We start from the raw sequence: 19,805 nt of genomic DNA, 5'->3' as shown, positions 1-19,805 counted from the left end.
AAATGGAGGTAGTTACTAGAATTAAAACACTGCTTTTGTAGTTTTAGAAAAAATTGTGAAATACGTCGAAATGGGTAAAAGATATTACTGAGTATTCTTTCAGTGGAGTGTTGGGCGTTATAGAAAGGACCCTCTAACTTTCTTTGATTTTATAGTCTATATGTCTTAGATTTTCTTTCCTAAACTATTTTACAGCTCTGTAAGCTGCAGAAAATGACATTAGTACAAATGGATCTTGGTCATTGAAATGCAAATGAATTTGTCTGTAGTGCTACAATTGTCCAATATAGAAAAGATAGTTTCAAATATTAATTGTGTTGCCCTATAGGAGATTAAATAGTTTTGCATTTATTAGTAACTTCATTTCCTCCTCTCTATTTATATACATATTTATGTTTATGTGGATTATAATAATATATATAATTATTATATATGTAAATAATTAGGTTGTCATTTGACCCAGTTTTTATATCTTACTGGTTCTCCTTATTAATTAATGACTTAAAAACACGAAGACATGTTCATTTACATTTGAGAGTCATGATTTCACCTTCTCGAAATGATAATTTAGCATAGTCTTTTCAAGATCATACAAGGTTTTCCTGCCTGAAACAGCCAAGGGCATTGTTTCAGGGGTAGGAGTCCTGCTTCCTCAAATAATACTAAAACTGAACTTTTGGATTTATTGTAAAAAATATTTGCTCCTTGAGGCCTTAAGGCAGCCAAACTCTGAGGCTGCAGTTCATGAAACATATTCTAACAAAGATGTCTGGTCAAAACACTACCATGCTTCCTCGTAGAACATCCCAGCGTGTGAGATCCTGTCTACATGACCAAACTGTGATGGAAAGGACTCATGTCACTCCTGCTCAGCACAGCCTACATATGCACAGCTGAGGAGAGAGCTTTCCAATTTGACGAGGAAAATGTAGAGCATAGCTCCGAAGGCCAAGCCTTATATGAACTTCATGCTCACCTGCAAAATTTTCCTGTGAAGTTTCCAAAACAACGGCAAGAATAGCCATTGGTGTCGCTGATGCAGGTGGCCCCATTTGCACACTGGTGACTCTGGCAATTGTCTATATCCATTTCACAGTTCACACCGGTGAATCCAGGCTCACACCTGCAGTGATAGGCTGCCACTCTGTCGGAGCAGTTGCCATGGATACAGGGGTTTGAAAAGCATTCATCGATGTTGAGTTCACAGCGTGTCCCTGACCATCCCAAGGGACATAAGCAGTGATAAGAGCTGTAGATGTCTTCACAACTTCCTCCATGCAAACAGGGGTTGGAGTTGCAGGCATTTAACTGCAAACAGCCAGTAACCACTGAATTTATAGAGATTTTGAGAAACTGCTCTTCTTGGGGTTTATTAGTGAAACCATGAACATTTTCAAAGTAAGAGAGATAAATGCCACTGATTTCTATTGTACTGAGACACCCTTTCGGGCCCTGTGTATTGCCAACAGCTCGGTCACCCACATAAATGTCTGTATCATCCTTCAGGAAGTTGAGGCTTCCAGCAGCAACTGCACTGATCACAAAAGGTGCTTGGTTATCCACTTCCATTTGCCACCTGGAGGCCTGGGCCAGTGGGTCTGTCATGGAAAGAGTCACTTGGTGCCATATGCCATCATTCACGGACTGCACACTTGTAAGACTCAACATATAAAAACTGTTGTCACTTTGCAATTGAAATAACAATCTGGAATCTTGAATGCTAATATTAAGAAATCCAGGCTCCTTCTCTGCGTGCAATATGACCACATTTGCATCCCTTGTTCTGAAACCAAATGTGATATTGGTGAGTTCTCTGGTAATATTCCCATTGCTCCTGAATAATATTTCACTGCTTTGTGCATTAAAAACAGCATTTGCAATACCTAAAGAGAGAAGGCAACACCAATCAGCAACTTTATAAAATCTGTCATGTTGGCTTCATTACCTTTATTAATATTAATGATCATCCTGTTACTACCATCATGTATTGATTGCTTGATATGTGCTAGGCACTGTGCTGGTTCTTTTTATATTATTTCTAATACTGAATTCTGGAGCAAAAGTTTATTATTATCATCATCATCATCATCACCCTCATTTTATAAAAGGAGATATTGAGACTCATAGAAGTTAAATAATCTTTTCATAGTCATGTGGCTAATAAATAATAAGACCAGAACGCCAGAACTGGATGGTTTGATACCAAAACCCAAAACTACATTTCTTTTCCATCGGAAAGAGGCTACATGTTGAAACAATGTCTAAGAAAGGTGACAATGAGTGGGACCCAATGCACAACGAGAAGTGGACCTTGGATGGGGTGTTGGAAAAACCTACCCTTGTTCACTTGAGTAGAGAAAACCCAGTTCTCCACCTCCTGGGTGGTCTCCTTTCCTCTCACATGACCTCCACATTCACAGCACTTCTGACATCAGATGTGTGGGGCTTTCCCCCCACCAAGCAATTCTGTGCCTCATCATTTTCCCTCCCTTTTGGTTGTTTCCCATCAGCATGGAAATATACTGTAACTGCTCCAATCTTACAAAATAAAAAATTATGCAAGACCCAAAAGCACTACTCACCTCCCCCTCACCCCACTGTTTCTTTAATTCCCTATCCTTTTCCCAGCACATCTTCTCCAGATAGTTCTATATTCTCATTGTCTCCATTTTCTCATCTCCTGTTTTCTTTTTAGTTACATGCCACTTGGCTTTTGGTGCCAGTCACTTCACTGAAGCCACTCTTGTCAAAGTCACAATGACCTCTGGGTTACTCAATGTAGTGGTCAATTCTTGATTCTCACTTTCTGGCACTCTTTGGTAAAGATTGACCTTAAAATGCTATCTTTGCCTCAATTGTGGGGCACCACAGCCAACTGCCAACTTTTTTGATATAGACTATTCCTTTTGTTTGTTTGTTTGTTTGTTTGTTTGTTTGTTTATTGAGACAGAGAGAGAGGGAGAGAGAGAAACCTTGAGCGAAAAATGGGCCTCGATCTTGATCTCACAAACTGTGAGATTACGACCTGAAACGAAGTCTAGAGTTGGATGCTTAATCGACTGAGCCATCCAGGAACCCCAGATTTAGGCTATTCGAATTACTTCTCTGTGTGTCTGCTTCTATCGTTCTGCAGATCAATAGAGCAATCACTCCTTAGCTCAAGACCTCCTTTGGTTACCGTCGCATCTAGAAAGACATCTTAAATCCTAAACGTGGCCTGCAAGAGTGTCTGCGATCTGACTCTTGATTAACTATTCAATTCCATTTGCTAGAACCCTCTTCCTTATTCACATGCTACAGCCACAAAAACTTCTTGCCATTCTTTGAAGACATCAAACTTGTTCCCAAATCAGGCTTTTAACTTGCTGTTACATATACTTGGAGTATTCCTTCCCCAGATCTTCCCACACATGGCTTTTCCTCAACATATGTGTTCAAATTTCACCTCCTCTGGGAAGCTTTCCCTGACTGTCCACCTTAAAATAGTTCCTTCCCTGTAGTCACTCTGTTCCATTAACTCCTACTTTATTTTCTTCACAGCATTTATAACTATTTGAAATTATGTTGTTCATTTGCCTACTTGTTCTTTGACTGTCTTTCTTTCGGAACTAGAACATGAGTTTATGAGATCAGGGACTTTCTCTGTTTAGATTATCACTAAATCTCAATGCCTAGAACATCGCCAGATATGTAGTAGGTAAATTTTACCAAATAAATAATCTGTAAAAATAACTCCTTCATCCTCCATTCTGTAAAGTGAGATAATGATTAGAAATGACTAAAGGAGAAAATTCAAGTGTTACCTTTCAAGTGTACAATTCAAATGTATTATTTGGATTAAAATTTCACTTGGTTTTATAACTTTTGACTGTTGTGTTTGTCCCACCAACCAAGTTTGGGGTTGGGATTAGGGAGTAAAGGAGCAACAAGTGTCTTATTCCATGTTTTTAAATAAATATTAAAATAACAAATCTCATTAGCTCTCCAACTCCTACAGGACGAATACTGTCTACAATGCTAAAGAAATTCATTTTACTAACACTGTGGAGCACACTGAAATCACTCCTCAGCTGGGTGAAATCACAATACACATAACAATATTTGTATTTCACGTTTTCTTTTTGGGAACTTTATCATAAGAACACACACCTGTATATAAGATGGGTTGTAAATTTTTAAGTCTTGGTTTTCTGATAGGATGCCCTACAGGCAAACTCAGGGTGATGCATGAGCTATGCACTCCAGAGTATGTTATTCTATTAGGCCTAATCTTCTCAATATATCTTACTTGAAAGAAAATACAATAGGGTCATAAGATCACATAAAATTAAAATTACATAAAGTAGCAGAAGCATGTTCTAGGGTTCACACCTGTCAATTAGTAAAAACTCACCCCTCCTATTGATTTACATTTTCTTCCTTCATTAAGATAAGTCATGCTTTTAAAACATGTTGAGACTTTTTGGGAGATCAGAGGCAAACTTTCTACTCTTTCTGTAGTGGGCATGCAGTAGCAATGAAGATTCACTTCACTCCTTTCTGATGCAGCGTGTCCAAATCCTAAACTGCTTTACATCAAAACGAAGACAATATACACCAGGGGTATGGTTCTTGGTCTGCACTATTTTTAGCAATCCTATTCTTTTTTCCCTGTGAAAATACTCCAAATGATTCAAACCCTTTTGTAGAACATAACTGGGTCCAAGACCTTTAATATTTCTATCAAACGATTAACAATAAAATTCATAATACATTATTTTAAATAAGCAGTTCAGAGATAGAACAATGGAAAGGTTGCATTTAAACTTTGGTGTCATGGGGCACCTGGGTGGCTCAGTCGGTTGAGCGTCCGACTTCGGCTCAGGTCATGATCTCACAGTTTGTGGGTTTGAGCCCCGTGTCGGGCTCCGTGCCAATAGCCTGGAGCCTGCTTCGGATTCTGTGTCTCCCTGTCTCTCTGCCCCTCCCCTGCTCATGCTCTGTCTCTGTCTCAAAAATAAATAAAACATTAAAAAAAATTAAAAAGAAATAAATAAACTTTGGTGTCATATTAGAAACCAAATAGCATTCTTTATGCCAACTCATCATACTTTATATAGCATATATATCTGCCTTACTATACCATAATTCAGTTATGTATATTTAAAATATGAAACATGTAACTATATTTATTCTAGAAAACTTTCCCAAGTATATACATATAGTATAACACATTTCATATATTCTTTAAATATGTCTTGACAATACAGAAACAGGGGTGCCTGGGTGGCTCAGTTGGCTGAGCGTTGGGCTCTTGACTTTGGCTCAGGTCGTGATCCCATGGTTGTGGGATAAACCCCGTGTTGGGACTAAAGGTTCTCTCTCTCCCTCTGCTCCTCTCCCCTGCTCATGCTCTCTCTCTCTAAAATAAAAAATGATAAAAAAAGAAAGAAAGAAAATACAGAAACAGAAAAGTAAACATATTCTCTTTTCCTCAGTCGCTGCAGCTCAGTCTAAACAGACTGTTGTTGAAATAAATTTGAGGTCAAACTATTCTCTGGTTCCATTCCATTATCTTAGTGCAATGTTTTCCAAGGTGATATATATCACTTAAAGTCTGGAGCATTTAAGTGAAATACTGAGTCCACTTGAAGAAAAATAATGTCCTTTTATTCATTTAGCAAATGCTTATTGACAACATCCTATATGTTTGGCACTCTTCTAAGTGCTGAGAATAATGTGAGAAGCCAGATAGGAAATTTCCTTCCCTTTTGAAATGTATATTCCAGTGAGGAAAGGGATGATGAACAAGTAAACAAGTACATATACAACAGAACATGAAAGAATCATAAGAGATATGAAGAAAAATAAAGCCAGATAGGAGGACATTTGGGTTGGAACCTGACTAAAATGATGAAGACCACCTGCCCAAGCTGAGTTGAGCAAGTTCAAGACACAGGTAGGGTGTGATGGCCCCTGATGGAATGGGGTAGAAGAATAAACGGGGTAAGACATCAGAGGCAGATTGAGGACAACTCTTTCAAGAGTTTATCATGTTATAAAAGGAAGCAAAAAATGGGATGGTAGCTGGTGGCGATGGAGGGTGGCCAAGGGAAATTTGTTGTAATGAGGAAATTTGGCAGTGTGTTTATACGCTGACAGAGATGTTAATGGTGCTGAAGAGCAAGGGAAAAATTCCAGAAGCAAAATCTTCAGATAAAGGGAAGAGACTAGAATTCAGTGCAAACACGAAGATTTGCTGTTATTGATTAGACCGCATTATTTGAAGTAGGAAAGGAGAGAAAATATAAATAATAGTGTGGTGAGTATGTAGAAATGTCAAAATCGTGAATATAGTATTCAAATCCGCTAACATTTGGAAAACCATGGTCTTTAGCACTGAAGGTGGTCAAGAAAACATTTCAGATTGAGGAAAATACTCAGAAAACAACAGAATGCCTAATGTGTTTCATTGTTTACACTTCAGGTTAAAAATCATCACATACACACACACACAAATTTTTAGAAGTTTTATCCCCATTTTACAGAGAAAGCTTTAGATTATGGAGATCGGGTCAACTGCCTGAGGCCTCATAGTTAACAAAAGTCCATGAGCTTGCACTAGGACTTTATTCTGTATTCCCAATAAGGAAAGGAGAGCCAAATATCACTTGGTTAATTTCTTCAGAAATTAGCTTTAAATCATCAAGTACCTAGGTTTGGTGTTGCTCTGACCTCCATTTACTCCCCACCCCTCCCCTCCCTGCCCTCAGGGGCAGGATGGGGCATGAAGCCAATCTGGATATTATTATTATATTAGGTTTATTGTACTACTCAAGTCAGGGAGAAAGAGCCACAGGTTTCTTTGAGAAGCAGGTTCTGTATTCTTTTCCTGGGTTGCCTCGTGGAAGTGAAATACCAATTGGATGGATGATAACTTTAAGCTCTACCTACATTCAAATCCTCGAGGCACCAACTGGCACTGGGCTTTGGGAGGACACGGGCTGAGCTGACACCACTGAACTTCCTCGCAGGCTTTCCCAGCTGTGTTCGCAGGGCAGGAACATGAGAAGTCATCCCACAGGGAATAGCAAACACCTCCATTGTGACAGGGGTTGGACTGAGGAGACAAGAAATCAAAGGTATAAAAAGCTCTGGCAACTAAATATGGAAACGGTAAAGGCAAGACCCCATAGCTGTTATTTTTACATCTTTACATCGTGAATTTTTTATATTCATTGGGTTATCAAATGGAATAAAACTTACTGCTACCCTTGCCAACTCTTTTCTGAAAGAGAAACGGGGAGAGAAACAAACAGAAGGAGATGAAATGAGAACTAGAAACGACATGGCACTGGTTTTCTACAACACAAAGAGGATTTTAAAAGGTATAATAACATTCTATGGAATTTCCAAATTACCAGGCATTTTCAATCACACCAATTACCATTTGAGGTAGAGGTTATTACTTCTCTTTTTAATAATGAGGAAAACACCTTCTTGTTACTCAAGATTTTAGTAAGAAGTGAAACTTGGTACCTAGATCCTCTGGGTCCAGATACAGTGACCTCTTCAGTTGCCCTGCCTCTCAATCAAAAACATACTATTATTATTTGAGTTCTTAAACGATTTCTCATAAAATACTCAAAGTTGAAGTATTTAAGAGAGAATTTCTAAGAGCTGAGACTATATTTATCCCATTCCCACTATTAAGATGTGATTTCGGCTAGTTACATAGGCTATCTAAACTTCAGTTTCCTTATCGGTAAATAACATAAATGGGGCTAACACAGCAGTCCTTCCACAGAATTGAATGGGTTCATCTATGTAAAATAGTACCTGGCATTTTGGAAGTGCTCGTCTAGTAATGTTAAGATGATTCATTTTTTTACATTTAGAAGTAAGCCCAGTGCATGGCAATAGTCAAGCTCAATAAATGTTCAACAGATATAAATGTGTTTCCTTCTTTTTCTTTGAAAGGTCATGTAGAGCTGACAAGTTCATATATTTAAATAGCTTTTGGAAGAGCATACAAAATACAAAGGAAGTAAAACATAGGTTCTGGGAAAATGGATTTCAGAGAATTTCAAATCCAACTACCAGAAGGAAACTACCTACCACTCAGGGTTTTTGTTGTTGTTGCTGTTGACTTAATAGTAGTTCCAAACAATGGTTGTTGGGCATTTAATATAAAGTTAATGATCTCTTCCACAATGAGTTAATCCAGTTAAACTTCTGGGATGCCATTAAGAGTTTGGGAATTAAAATACTGTTATCCTTAGGTAGTTTGGTTGTTGTGGTAGTAGAAGCACGTGTCTAGAGTTATCTTGGATGATTAAATAGACCATGATGCCAACAAGGTCAAGGTGATTTTTTTAATGGCTCAACATAAATCCCCCAGTCTTGCTGAAAAAATATTTATGAAGTTTTATTCTGTGGGTGGTGAGTCAGTAACATTATCTTCACATGCAAAGAATGGTTATAATAAATTATTTAATGAAACAATTTAGCACACAATATAGACATAGTTGGTTTGAATAATCCTACCTTGCACATGTTGTCTCCAGGACAGCCTTGGGTCACATTGACAAGAACTGGATTGTGGGATGCATTGTTTGTTGAATTTGGGAAGAATTCAAGATTTTGGTTGTTTAATCTTATATCTTGGATACAGCCTTTGAAGAAACCACCTTTAGCTTCAGTCTCTTGTATGTCAGGCAGGCCACCAATGTAGATGACATCTCCTTTTTGGATTTTCCATGTAGGGGCAGAAATAAATCCTAGGTTTTGTGAAGACTGGTATAGTTCAATTTTATTTGGCTTGATTTTCAAAGATATCAAGTGGGCATTTCCATCACTAAGAACAAATTTTACTACTAATTTGGAAGAACCTGGATGTAGCATTGCTAGTCTGCCATGCTCTAGCCAAACACGGATGTATTGATAAGTCCTGTTTTCCAAAGCTAGAAGTAAGCCCGATGGTCGATGTGTTCGAACAAACATGGAGATGGTGAAGTTGTCTCCATAACTCTTGTCAAGATTAAAAACAGCATATCCAGTGGAATCATCCTGGCCAAATCTGCCTGCTACATACTCTTCAGTGTCAAAATAGAGGAGGAGAAACAAAGAAGAAACATTTTAAGACTCACAAGAAGGGCCAGAAGATGAAAATACACACACACAAACACATACATATTTTTTACAATTTGACCCCTTTTCTGGAAACTTCCAAGTTTACTGAAATTTACTCAGTTTACTGAGTTTTCTAAAAACAACTACATTTTGGTTTGGAGTTTATAGCCAAGGCCCATTGATTACAGAAGAGAAAGATCTCTGTGCCAATAAACTTAAGAACCTCTCCTTTACTGCCTTAAAATGCTGGGGCTTAATGGTAGAATTTCAGATACTACTATCTCCCAACTTGGTGGAAGAAATTCGGAGAAAATGAGCTCTTCCTGTAACATCTCTAAGCAGACTGTTCAGGAGGCTATCATTGCTATTTGAGGACATACTGAAGCAAATGTCATTAAATCGAATCAATCTTTCTAAAGAAAGAAATCAAGAATTAGATTCACAAATCCTCTTTGGGGATCATACTCCAAATAATAATAAAAGGCAAAGGAGTTGAACAGAGAAGTCTTCCTTCTATGGTCCTGGTTGGGAGAGGCATGGGAGATAGAAAAGTAGGGGGCAAAGCTGAGCACTGAACTCACCAAGAATTTCATGTGGTCAAAGAAGTTAGTAATGCACGAATGTGTCAATATTATTGGTGTACATCAAATGAAGCAAACTCTTGAGATGTATAAAAATGAACGCTTACCTTCCAAAATATTGATATTTAGGCACTAAAGTCCCTGTCTTCTTAAAGCCTAGTTGGCAGTTGCAGACCAGACACAGATAAAGAAACAAACTATATGGTATGTCAGGTAAATAAATAAATATAAATCAGGTAAGGACAAGGAATAGGGAGTGCTGGGGGTAGGAGCAGAATTGGAATTTTTTAATAGAGTAGTCAGAGAAGTACTCTTTTAGAAGATAACATTTGAACAAAACCTCCAAGAATGTAGAGATATTTTTGCAGAAATTCAAGAGAGAATTAATGGTGGCTTGGGTCAGTGGTAATGGTGAAGGTGATGAGAAGTAGTCGGATTTTGGAAATATTTTGAAGGTAGAATCAACCTGATTTTCTAAGGTAAGTTCATCTCCAAGGTTTTTTTGCCTAACCAACTAGAAGCATTAAATTTCCATTCGCGCAATGAAAACAGGAGGAGGGCACCTGTATGGCTTAGTTGAGTGGCCAACTCTTGATTTCGGCTCAGGTGATGATCCCAGGGTCGTGGGACTGAGCCCTGCATCAGACTCTGCGTGGAGCATGGAGCCTGCTTAACTTTCTCTCTGTCTTTCTCTCTCCCTCTGCCCCTCTCCCCAGCTCATGCTCTCTCTTTCTCAAATAAATTTTTTTTTTAAAAAAAGGAAAAAAGAAAACAGGAGGAACATATTTGGGAGGAGAGTGGGAGTCTATATTAAATTTGAGATGTCCTATTGATACCCAGGTGAAAATGTCTACTAAGCAGTTAGATATAGAGGTGCAAGGGAGACATTCTGGGGTAACTATAATAATTTTTGGATTTGTCAGTGTAATTAATGCTATTTTAAGCCACAGGACTAGATGAGATCACCAAGAAACAGTAAGAAACAACTTGGGGCAGTTTCTGGCAAGATGGAGTAAATGAGTTCTTCATTCCTAAACATGTGTAAGCAGGAGTTAGACCACTACCCTTGGCAGACACAAGAATTTAAAATACAGTCACTGAATAAAGTCCCTTCTATATCTAAGAAATTGTAATTCTAACAGGAGAAGATATTCAAAGTCCAGATGTATGGCTGAAGACACAACATATGTACATTGCCTCTACAAATCAAATATTCTGTAGAAGGCAAGAGGCCTTCGTTCCGAACAATATCTTGGAAGCTCCATGTTCTTATACACAGCCAGCACAAGATATGCTGAGGCAACCTTCTAGACAGTTCCGAGAACTAAGCTTTGAGAAACCTTTTCCAGAACTTCCCTTAGTGAGACATTTAATTATTTTTAAAAGATCAATATGAAAATATTGGAAATCTCCATGTCATTCATGTTTAGTCAGCCGATTAAATCTATCCATTTCTGCTTGTTCATTGCAATGTGTACCATGATCGGGAAACATGGAAACAAGATCACGAACTGAATGAAGTTTGCCTTTGTAATTTTTAGTACCTCTCCTCCCTCTTGTACATATATGCACGATGATAGAAAGACTCCATGTTCTCATTACAGCTTGTAAGCCTCTTTTGTAACAAGAATAAGCTCCCCAGCAAATATCACAGATAACAGCAAATACAGAATATTTTAGTTTTATGACTGAGGTGATATGAAAAATATAACTTTTCTTAAAACTTATACCAAGAATCTTCGGAAAGAGAAGATTTTACAGAATTCCCTCCTTACGGAGACAATTTTTGAAGCCAAGCATTTTCATGAGGGTTAAACAGTTTCAAATAATGTAGGGGAATCAGGAAGCTGGGAGAGGTGGGGCAGGTAACCAATTCAGAAATTTGGTTTAAAAACATCATAACTTTCCAAGTTGGAAAAAATAAACTAAAGAAAACCAGAACCCACTGGCTTGGCATCCCTTGAAACTATTTACCAGGACAGTTAGCATCACCATGGTCAGTAGTAACCTCATGGGTCGCTGCATTTGGAAGCCAGTCAAAACGAGTCAGCATCTGTTTGTTATTTTGTATATGTAGTAAAAATATTGCCTTGGGTCAATTAATTTTTTCTTCAAAAAGTGAACATTGCCTCAGCATAATATCTCCTTTTCTCCTTAAAAAAAATCACAAAACAACTTGCCATTCTACTTAAAATATTACATCGAGCTAGTAGATGCCATACCTCATTGTCAAACAGGTCCATGATTTGTAATGAATATTGTGGTTAGGGGGGAGACCCATGAATAGTTTCTAATAACTCTTAGCCATTCATACATGGAATAGGGTAGAGGCTAAGACTGGTTTTAATTTTACTTCATATAAAGCAGAGAAGACTATTTACCAGATGTTGTCCTATTTCAAGCTGCTCTACAATCTTAGGGTAAATTACAGCTAAACTTCAAAGCAGTCTGTTGCAATTACCTCTCAGACATTTTCAAGGCATGATAATAATAATAAAAAGAAACAGGTATGTATTGATCACTATCAACAGCAGTCTTTGGAACGATGTTGGAAGTTAAGGAGTTTGAAATAATTTCAAGGTGTGATTTGGTAGAAAATTTAGATCAATTAGTGTATGGTCTCTCTAAAATTTCACTGTTGTTACCATCCACATCCACATTTTTTCCCCTTAGGATGCCTAGGCAGAATATCAGTTTTCTCCAATGCAGCCCTGGAAAATACACCTCTGAAAAAAACTGGTGGTCTATAAAAATGCTAAGTGGTAGCATTATTTTGGAGCAAGTGTGAATCGAACAGAAAGGATAGTAAGGGAGTAAATATTTCCTAAGAGTCTACTATGCACAAGACATTGACTAGTTCCATGTCTAATGGTTTTTTTCCCCCAAAAAGATTATTTCTCTTTCAAATAGGTTTATAATAAATTTCTGACATGTAGCAAATGGTAAAATTGTAATAGCACTTTGTAAACTCATCAAGATGAAAACTCATTTAGATAGGAGCTCTCAGCTTATTTTTTTTTTTTACTTCTCTGCATGAGTGCCCTGGCATCTAAAGAATTCACTCAACATTAATTAATGCACATTACTAGCCTCTTCTTTTTTTTCATCAGTAGGCAACCAGAAGCAGAAGGACTGAGGGGTCATTATGTTTCCTAACAGGAGAAGCAGGCTGGGTATTTTTGTTACTGCTCTGCTCTCAGGCATAGCATTCCTGGGTGCCCAGCCATCTCTCACCTCTCAGGCAATTCAGGCCTTTGTAGGGCCGGTAGCAATCACATTGGTAATTAAGCCACAAGTTGATGCAGCGTCCTCTATTTTGACAAGGTTGTCTTTCACACCGATCCTTTCTCACGCAGCCTGCCTTGACATTTAATGATGAGCCAGATGAAATGTTCCCTGGAGTAATATGATTTGAATCAATTTTAATGTCTTGGAGACAACCTACAAATGAAGGTGTGGATGGTATATTATAGATGTTAAGCAGAGCAAGGCCATTGCTGCTCGTTTCCACCGGTAAACCACCCAAAAAGGAGTTTTGAAAAGCACATGTTGATTGATCGTTTTCAAATGGAGAAGGAGCTTTACTGATGCACTTCTCCTTACAAGAGTTGTCAAGTAAAGTAAGGGTCACAGCCTCTGCAAACATCACCTCCACTGAGTGCCATTCTCCATCACTGGTGTTATGGGAAATGTACAAGAGCACCTTTGACTGATTATTGGCTTGAATTGACAAGTGAACGTAGCCACTTAGCAACTCCAGCATTATAAACATGTCCCCGTTGCCTCGGAAAAGTAGAAGTGCCATTGGCTGAACAGTCTGAAACTTGAGGGCTATGTTACAAACGAAGCCCTTGGCTGTAACTGGGCCACTTGTGATCCACAGGAAGCCATTGCCCTGAAAAGAAAGTGTGGTGACAATTTCACACAGCGATCCGGTAAAGCCAGAAGGACATAGGCAGCTGAATCCATGCTGGCCATTTTGGAAGTGAGGGATACATATTCCATTATTTAGACATTGGTGATGGGTACAGCCCAGGAAAAGATCAGAACAGTTCCTTCCTCCGTAAAATGTTCCCGACTGGTTATCAAATGGGCAATGGCAAGTATAATCGCCAGGCAAATTCTCACAAGTACCACCATTTTGGCAAGGGTTTGAAGAGCATTCATCAATGTCTTCTTCACAGTGGATTCCTGTTAAATAACAAAGAATACGTTGAAATTCCATATATTCAGATCAGAAATAGAAGTTTCACATAATGTTCATGTATAATCTCTGGAAGTGGAGAGCTAGTTTAGGCTTTTGACGTTAATGGAATAAAATGTGAATAGTTATCGAGGAAGCTAAAACTGATTATATCGTTCTGTGTACATTGTGCAGAGAAGTGCAGTCATGGGAGACCTTGAATTCTTCCTCCAGAAATAAGTTATTTGCCAAGTATAGTGGTTGACTCAAACCATTATTGCCAGACATTTTTGTGGAACTCAATATCATAAAAATGATAAAAGAGGAAAAGGTTGTTCTTGGCAGTGATGCTTGGTTCATACTATTTATTTGGGGACTCTATTCTCTGATATTGTTTATCCTGTCCTAGGCTGCTGATTTTACTCTATTGTACTTGAAATTGGTGATTTTGCCTTTTATCTTGTTTTTACCTCTTCATAATCCCTAAAACCAAAGTTTGCCAGATATATAGAAAGTCTACACAACTCTCACCATGGATAGTTTCTAAGGTGAACAGAAGACCCTGTTTCCTCCTTTCCATAAGTCTAGTATAAACCATGAAATACTTCCCATAACACTCTTATAGTTTTAACTTCACTTTCTTTTACTTTTTTCTGATTCCAAGTCAAAGAAAGATAATTAGAGAATTCTTAGAATTCATGTAATCAAAATAACAAGAAGAAATACACCTTTCAAGAGTGATGGCTATTGCTTTTCCTGTGAGGTTCAAATGAACAAATAGGTTAACAAAAATTGACGTGTGTATAGCACAGTATGGTTTCCCCAACACCTTCATCCACATAACGTATCTGTGCCTACCACGGTCTTCTGAGGTTTTCAGTGCAGATATTCTTAGCTCTCTTTCACAGAGGATACTGAGGCTTAGAAAGACTGAAGTCTAAACTCCAAAGCACCCCCAAATCTGGTTTCTGGGTTTTTAAAATCTAATCTGACACACTCCATTCTTTCACTGATAATTTAGTGTATTCTCGTTTACTGTTATTACTAATGTGTGTTCTTATTTTCCCATTTAATTCCATGCCTAAATGTATGTGTTAAGAGTACAAAAATGTAAGATAACTTAAAATATTAAATATTAAAATTAAATTATAAAAATTTAATCAAAGACTCCGTATTGACAGGGTTAAAGATCTGAATCCCAGCTATGCTGTAAACAGGTTACATTTACTTTTGTGTCTCTATTTTCTCATCTACAAAATGGTGTTAATAGTAGTGCTTACCTCAGAGGGCTTTTAAATGACTGAATTCATCTCACATCATATAGGATGATCATATAACATGATCATAAGATGATAATAATATCGCTTGATATATAAGATGATCATAACATTCCTTGATATATAATACATTCTCAATAAGTGTTGGTTGTTATTAGAAAGTAATAAACAAAAGAAATACCCTCTAATGACAAAATTCAAAGAGCACTATGGTCACTGAGAGAGACTGTTTGGAAGGTGTGGGTGTATGGAGCGACCCACAAATTGCATAACTTTCCATAATGAGCATATTAGGCTAGAATCTCATTATATTGTGTTCTTCACAAAGGAAGGGATAATGTCTGTTTTATTCACCAAAATACGTCTAAACCACAGCATAGTGCCTTGTTCACGTTTGATACCTGGTACTTAATGTTTGCATTATTTAATTAACGATGACCTTTGTAGGGTGATTAAAGTATTTATAATGCATTTAATCTAATCCAATCCAAAACCTAAGGTGTTTTTTTGGGGGCATATTTTCAGATGAATATATCCAATGTTTATCTTTGCCCACCGCCATTATGTATGCAATTTAGACCCTTGAAGGGATCCTATTGTACTTACATGTTACACTACTTGGATTGCTTTCACACAATCTTTGTTAATCCAAATATATTTCAAGCTCCATAAAAAGAGTGAATGTCTTATAAACTCAATTAGAACCAGCCACTGCACTTTACAGTGCTGAGCACATATGCGTTATGAAAAGCTTGATGAGCAGAAAAAATAAAACCAAATTGAACTGATTTGTTATGTCCTCATCCTTAGAGGTAAAAAAAAAAATTGATATAGGAAATACATCCTAAAAGAGTGTTCTGATGCAAATTTAATTTAACTGAATTTATGAAGAGTCTAAACTTTTATATTAGAAGATATTTGACTTAAATTTGATTTTCACAGGATTTTGAGAACAAAAAAAAATTCATCAGTAATCATTAATTAAGGAGACTATTGAACAAGTCATGGGTTATAATCAAAGAAAAATACTTTGGTTTTTTTCCCCCACAGTGCCTTTAAACATTTAATTGAGGGAAGACTTTTCTTCCTTTGTTCTGTTCCTCCACCTGACGCACCAGAGACTCTGGGGGAAGCAGGCATTACCTCTCCTTTGACCAGCTGCTCCCACACTGCCGGTCCCCAACCCGTCACTCTTGGTTTACTGAGACTCACTCTTTTACCAACTCTCTCCATTGGGGTTCCTTCACCTTCTGACAGAAGCCTATAGACAGGATCTCTTTCACACTGACAACTGACTGATATTCCTACCATGATTTCCACGTGGGCCTTACAATTTGTGTGCCTTTGACCTGTGGTTGGAGGCAGGCACATTTACTTTCCAGTACAACAGGGCAGAACTTCTTTCTTTCTCTTTCCTGCTGCCTTAGGCGAAGAGTCACACCCTTTCTTCTGTAGATTCCTCAGAGAGCTGGAGAATCCAGTCTAAGTTGACCATGCTGTGACCCCTTCTCCACATTTAGGTGAGACCAGATTTCTTCTTGAAGCACCTCACTCTGCCTGGGGTTAAAATATAGCTCCCAACACCCAAAACTGAGTGGTGGGGTACAAGTCACAGCACAGCAGCAAGACTCTCCAAAAAAGTCTCTTCACAGACTCATTCTTTTAAACTACCTCTCAAGAACTTTCACATATCCTTAAAATGCATAAGCATTTCAAAGCCTGAAGCCTAGTATTTATTTTGACATTCTGCATTAGAGTCTTTCTCATAATTCACTTCAGTACCTCACAGAGACCGTATCTTGACCTCTTATTTGAAACTTCAATTTGTTGTTTTGTCAAATTTACAAATATCTACTCCGTGCCCTATCCTCACATAGGACTGCAAAGTAGAAGAGACAGACATGGCCTCGATATGCCTACAATGATAATATTACATTATAATTACATTATAATAGCAGTACATATTTATGAAAATACATTGTACATAGTAGGTTCCCAATGAATGGTTAACATGTGAGGTTCAAATTCAGGCGACAGCAGAGAAAATCTATAAAGTTTTAGGGGAAATGCATTGAATCAGAAATAATCATAAATCTTTAGCTATGAAAACTCAACATTGAACATAGTGATTACATATCTACCATATGTAAAATACTGTAGATAACATGAGGTAGTAACTGGTCCCTGTCCTCAATGAGTTTACTGAAGAAAACTTTGTAAAAAATGAAATGATAGTGTAAGACAACACTGAAGGGATTTCACTAAACAGTATATGATGAATTCCAAGTGAATTGTGTAAGCAGTAACTTAACAGTGATGAATCTCCCGAGGGAGAATTCTCCTCAGGCTAGGCTGGGCTAGGCAGGCTTGAAGGAGAAAGGATTTAATACAAGTTTTCAAGTATGGATCAGACTGACAAAAAGGTATGTGGAAATAACTGAATAAACAATAATTTATCATTGGAAAAGTATAAGACATTTAGAGGTGATGGTGGATTTGTCAATCTAGTTGGCATAGAGAATTTATGTATAAAAAATTAAGTCAGAAAGATTAAAGATAGACTAGAGAAGCCCTGGGGATATATCATTTTTATTGTTTTGCTTTATTTATTTATGTGCTTGTTCATTTATTTTCTAAATGCAGTGGAGAAAAATGGGGAATTGTTGAATGAAACACCAACATGGTTTCTCATAAAGATCAGTGACACAAGGATTTGTCACAGAGTAAAACAAGAAGAAACCAGATACAAGAAGACACATAGACAGCTACTAAATTTGTCCGCACCTAAGATTATTAGTGTCTGTTACAAGACATTTCAGTTCTTACAATTTACCGTCTTACCTCTTCATTTATCCTTGGTTAGCAAGTAAGTACAAATGTTAGTCCTTTCTTTTGTTGCTTATTGTACTTCTTTTTATGAGTCCTAAAGCTTACACATTTGATCTTCCGTACAATAACTACCAATAACATTTTTTCCTTTAAATACAAGCAGAGAAGCTAGTTTCACATTTTACTATTGTGAAAAATCCCCAAAAACAAGATAGGAGAGAAAACTTGTGTTAAGGTCAACAGTCTAAAGAAAATAAACAGAATTAGATATTAAAAGCAGAATAATGAGCAGTAGTCTATGCTTTTTGCCTTGTTTAAAATCAGTTCTATTAACATCTCCAATGTAAAATAAGATCGGGTATATTTATTGGATGAGCCCAACAAAGTGAAAGTGGAAAAAAGATGGAAGCTTCTTTTATTGGCTACTGGACCACTGGCAAAGAACAAGATCTGCTGTCAATCAAGATAAAAGGATTAGGGATTACCTGTGTCATTCAGTCTTCCTAATTGGGTTTTAGTTGACAATGAATTGGTTATTTATGTCCATGTATTTATAGTATGAGGTGGCTTGCTTGAAGTTTACTGTTATTTTGTTTATGTGAAGGCAGTTTATTTAATTAACTAAAACCTGTCACTTCATTTTATTTTTCTAAAGTCCTTTTAGTTTAGTGTCTAGTTCTATGATAAGACTGTATTTCAATGATATTCATGATAGGGAAACATTTTACTACCTGGTATATCCCATATTTTCATCAGAACATATAATATTAATGGATCAAAGAGACACAGAGTTTGTTTAAGAAAAATATCTTTGACTATTAAAATGACTTTCGCTTTCATTCCCCTTTATTGAAAGTAACAGATAACGAAATATCTAATGAAAAATTATTTCTACAAAAAGTATAGACAAATAAGTAAGTTTCATCTTTCTCCATTGTAATTGACTTAGATTTTTTAATTTTAATAAATAGAAATCCAAGAAAAAATTAAGTACAAAGACAAAGGAATGCATAAACATTCCCTTTACTCATTGTTTTAAGTAACTTTCTCTTACTCAAAAGTTCTAATTTTCATTTGATAGTAATATCTGTTATAGCATTAACATAAGTTTTTAAATAAACGCCTTAAAGACTCTAACAATGACACCAATTAGCTCATACAAGTAACAAGAAAAGAGGGGTTACCTATGAGCATCGCCATTAAAACGTGAAAGCCTTGTGTCTTGGATCCAAACATTTTTCCGGACCAAAAGAGAGATCCATCCAAACACCTACTGGGTTGACAAAGCCAGTTCCTGAAGATCTCATACCATTTGCAAAAGTGGGGGCTTGTGTTTCAATGTCACCTTCTTTCTCTCAGGTGGAGTGTGAGGACTGAATCTTGACTCATTTCCTCCCCAAGCTGGATCAGCGGGGCTTAGTGTAAGACCCATTTGTGCTGCTTACCAAGTAGATTTGTTGTATTTTTAGAGATTCTTTCTACTCAACACATGGCACCTCCCCTTTTTAAGTCACACTAGTGAATGTTAATATGTTCCTCCACTGAATATTGACACTATTATCATGGAAAAATTAGTTTTGGGGAATCTAAATACAGATGGGTGTTTTTGGTGACTTATTATTATGGAAACTTAGAGCTTGATTTCAGTTTTCTTTACAACAATGGAAATGCTGGTGGGTTTTTGGTTGTTTTTTTTTTTTAAAGTTTTTCCTCTCGTGCTTTTAAATGAGTAGTTAAGAAATTCATGGCAACTTCAAATCTATTGAATATCTATGCAGGGAATGGAAAAGAAAAATTAAGAGAACAGCAGGAGTTTTCAGTAGA

The 19,805-nt window shown here is 37.1% G+C and overlaps 1 protein-coding gene across 6 annotated transcripts in view; it reads right to left on the bottom strand.

The window, feature by feature from the left end:
* The window catches only part of CRB1 (crumbs cell polarity complex component 1), a 209,474-nt gene that overhangs the window by 41,099 nt on the left and 148,570 nt on the right, over positions 1–19,805 (bottom strand). For 5 of the 6 annotated variants that reach the window (XM_060644020.3, XM_060644021.3, XM_060644023.3 and 2 more), the window contains 4 exons: positions 12,927–13,883; positions 8,527–9,074; positions 6,934–7,099; positions 977–1,883 (listed from right to left, as the gene is read on the bottom strand). In XM_060644020.3, the coding sequence (XP_060500003.3) occupies positions 977–1,883; positions 6,934–7,099; positions 8,527–9,074; positions 12,927–13,883 (2,578 nt within the window). The remainder of the gene's footprint in view (positions 1–976; positions 1,884–6,933; positions 7,100–8,526; positions 9,075–12,926; positions 13,884–19,805) is intronic. The other variant, XM_081791902.1, reaches the window with a different exon arrangement.

Source organism: Panthera onca, chromosome F1 (assembly GCF_046562875.1).
Source record: "Panthera onca isolate mPanOnc1 chromosome F1, mPanOnc1 haplotype 2, whole genome shotgun sequence".
Lineage (NCBI taxonomy): Eukaryota > Metazoa > Chordata > Mammalia > Carnivora > Felidae > Panthera > Panthera onca.
This window is presented reverse-complemented; position numbering and strand designations above follow the sequence as displayed.